At 37.0% G+C, this 2,155-nt stretch overlaps 1 protein-coding gene across 2 annotated transcripts in view; it reads left to right on the top strand.

Annotated features, from left to right (window-relative positions):
- The window catches only part of LOC107697755 (visual system homeobox 2), a 13,634-nt gene that overhangs the window by 9,301 nt on the left and 2,178 nt on the right, over positions 1 to 2,155 (top strand). For both annotated transcript variants that reach the window (XM_016498598.1, XM_016498597.1), the window contains exon 4: positions 1,063 to 1,243. In XM_016498598.1, coding sequence (XP_016354084.1) covers positions 1,063 to 1,243 — 181 coding nt within the window. The remainder of the gene's footprint in view (positions 1 to 1,062; positions 1,244 to 2,155) is intronic.

Here is a 2,155-nt window from a genome sequence, read left to right as displayed (position 1 = left end):
GATTTTCTGCTTCTATTTGGCGTAATATTTCCATGCAGAAATTGACTTTGGCATGCAAAAGACTGATAAATTCATAATTAACGGCATGGGTTCAGTCGACAGAAATACGGGACACACAGGCCTATAATAACTGCTGAAATGTTTGCGAGGCAAATCTCAGGTCAGTCTGAGTGCTCATGACTCACAGTGCGTACAGCCGTACACCTGCAGCCGCCACTGACTCGGACGGGTGTCGTGGAAATAAACACCGTAAACAGCAACCGTTCGCGTGTCAGCGCTTAATGCGCATATCCTATATGAAAAGCATTTTAGGGGGCCCTTGGCTTTTGGGGGCCAAAGGTGGTCGCCTACCTTTGCCTAATGGGTAAGTCCGCCCCTGCCTGGACCAGTCATATGGGTCAATTTTTTTAATAAATAAGCTTTCCATTGATGTATGGTTTGTTATGATAGGACAATATTTGGCCGAGATACAACTATTTGAAAATCTGGAATCTGAGGGTGCAAAAAAATCGAAATAGCCTATTGAGAAAATCGCCTTTTTAAAGTTGTCCAAATGAAGTACTAAACAAAAAAATAAGTTTTGATATATTTGCGGTAAGAAATTTACAAAATATCTTAATGGAACATGATCTTTACTTATATCCTAATGATTTTTGGCATAAAAGAAAAATCAATAATTTTGACCCATACAATGTATTGTTGGCTATTGCTACAAATATACACGTGCTATTATGACTCCAGGGTCACATATTTGCTATGGGCTCTGTATTTGCAAGTTGCTAACTGTTTGTTCAATTATCTTTTCCAGACTAATTAAAAGTGTTACTTCATCCAAAACTGAAAATTATGCCATTATTTACCCACTTTCATGTTGTTCCAAACCTGTATGATTATCTTTCTTCAGTGAAACACACACAGTTGAACAGCAGTGTTAGATAGATTGACAGCCTCACTCTCCTCACTGCATCTTTTCCTTATGAAAGTGAGTCTGTCATTAAGATATCTCAGAAGGACTATTTGACCATCTTTACCATTATGCAAATCACATTTCATTGTGGACAGGTGTGGTTCCAAAATCGGAGGGCCAAGTGGAGAAAGCGGGAGAAGTGTTGGGGTCGTAGCAGCGTGATGGCTGAATACGGGCTCTACGGTGCCATGGTGCGTCACTCCATCCCTCTGCCTGAGTCCATACTGAAGTCTGCTAAAGATGGCGTCATGGACTCCTGTGCTCCCTGGCTTCTAGGTATGCCAGAAGATATTAAGATTGATAATTATTATTTTTTATTATTTAAAGAACAAATTGATCTTTATTCACCATCATCATAACTATAAAAACATTTTTAAATTGGAAATTATATATTTTTCATTAAATGTCAAGAATGTTTTCATATAGACTCTTCTCTAAATCTTGTCTTTTATAATAATTTACAGCCTTGCTTATGCTCTAAATACTGTTCATTTGTCACCCAGCACTGCTCAGTTTCAACAAGTTTAAACACTGCATGGTTTACTTTATATCATATCTCTACGATGCAGAATTTAATTAATTTAAACATGCTGTAAAGTAAGCAGTTTGATTACATTTACAATAATGTTCTCAGTTGATAATTTAAATGTTATATTTTTATTCAGCAGATATCTTACTGAAATGTTTAAATAGAATTTTACCACTTTTTAGAGCAATAATTTTCTGTATTACAATAACATAAGAACTAGAAATTAAAAAAAGTTTAGTCATATAATAAAATTGCTAATAAATAAATTACTTAAAGGGGTCATATGATGCGATTTCAATTTTTCCTTTCTCTTTGGAGTGTTACAAGCTCTTGGTGCATAAAGAAGATCTGTAAAGTTGCAAAGACTAAAGTCTCAAATCCAAAGAGATATTCTTTATAAAAGTCAGCCACGCCTACCTAAAACGGCTCGTTCTAACACGCCCCCACATGTCTACATCACGATGTGGGAAGATTTGCATAACGCCGCCCAAATGTTCACACAAAGAAAGAAGGCGTAACTTTTATTTTCGCTGTAGTTTTGTTGTTGTTGCTGCCGCCGCCATGTCGTGAAGGCGCTGTGTTTTGTTGTGAAAGCGAAACTACTTTGTTTGGCCTTCCAAAAGAGGACGATATCTGCTTCGTCATGCCTAGAGCTGATC

The sequence above is a fragment of the Sinocyclocheilus anshuiensis genome, unplaced genomic scaffold (genome assembly GCF_001515605.1).
Source record: "Sinocyclocheilus anshuiensis isolate Anshui unplaced genomic scaffold, SAMN03320099.WGS_v1.1 scaffold446, whole genome shotgun sequence".
In the NCBI taxonomy this organism is placed as follows: domain Eukaryota; kingdom Metazoa; phylum Chordata; class Actinopteri; order Cypriniformes; family Cyprinidae; genus Sinocyclocheilus; species Sinocyclocheilus anshuiensis.
Note: the sequence above shows the minus strand (reverse complement) of the source record. Positions and strands in the feature narration are given on the sequence as shown.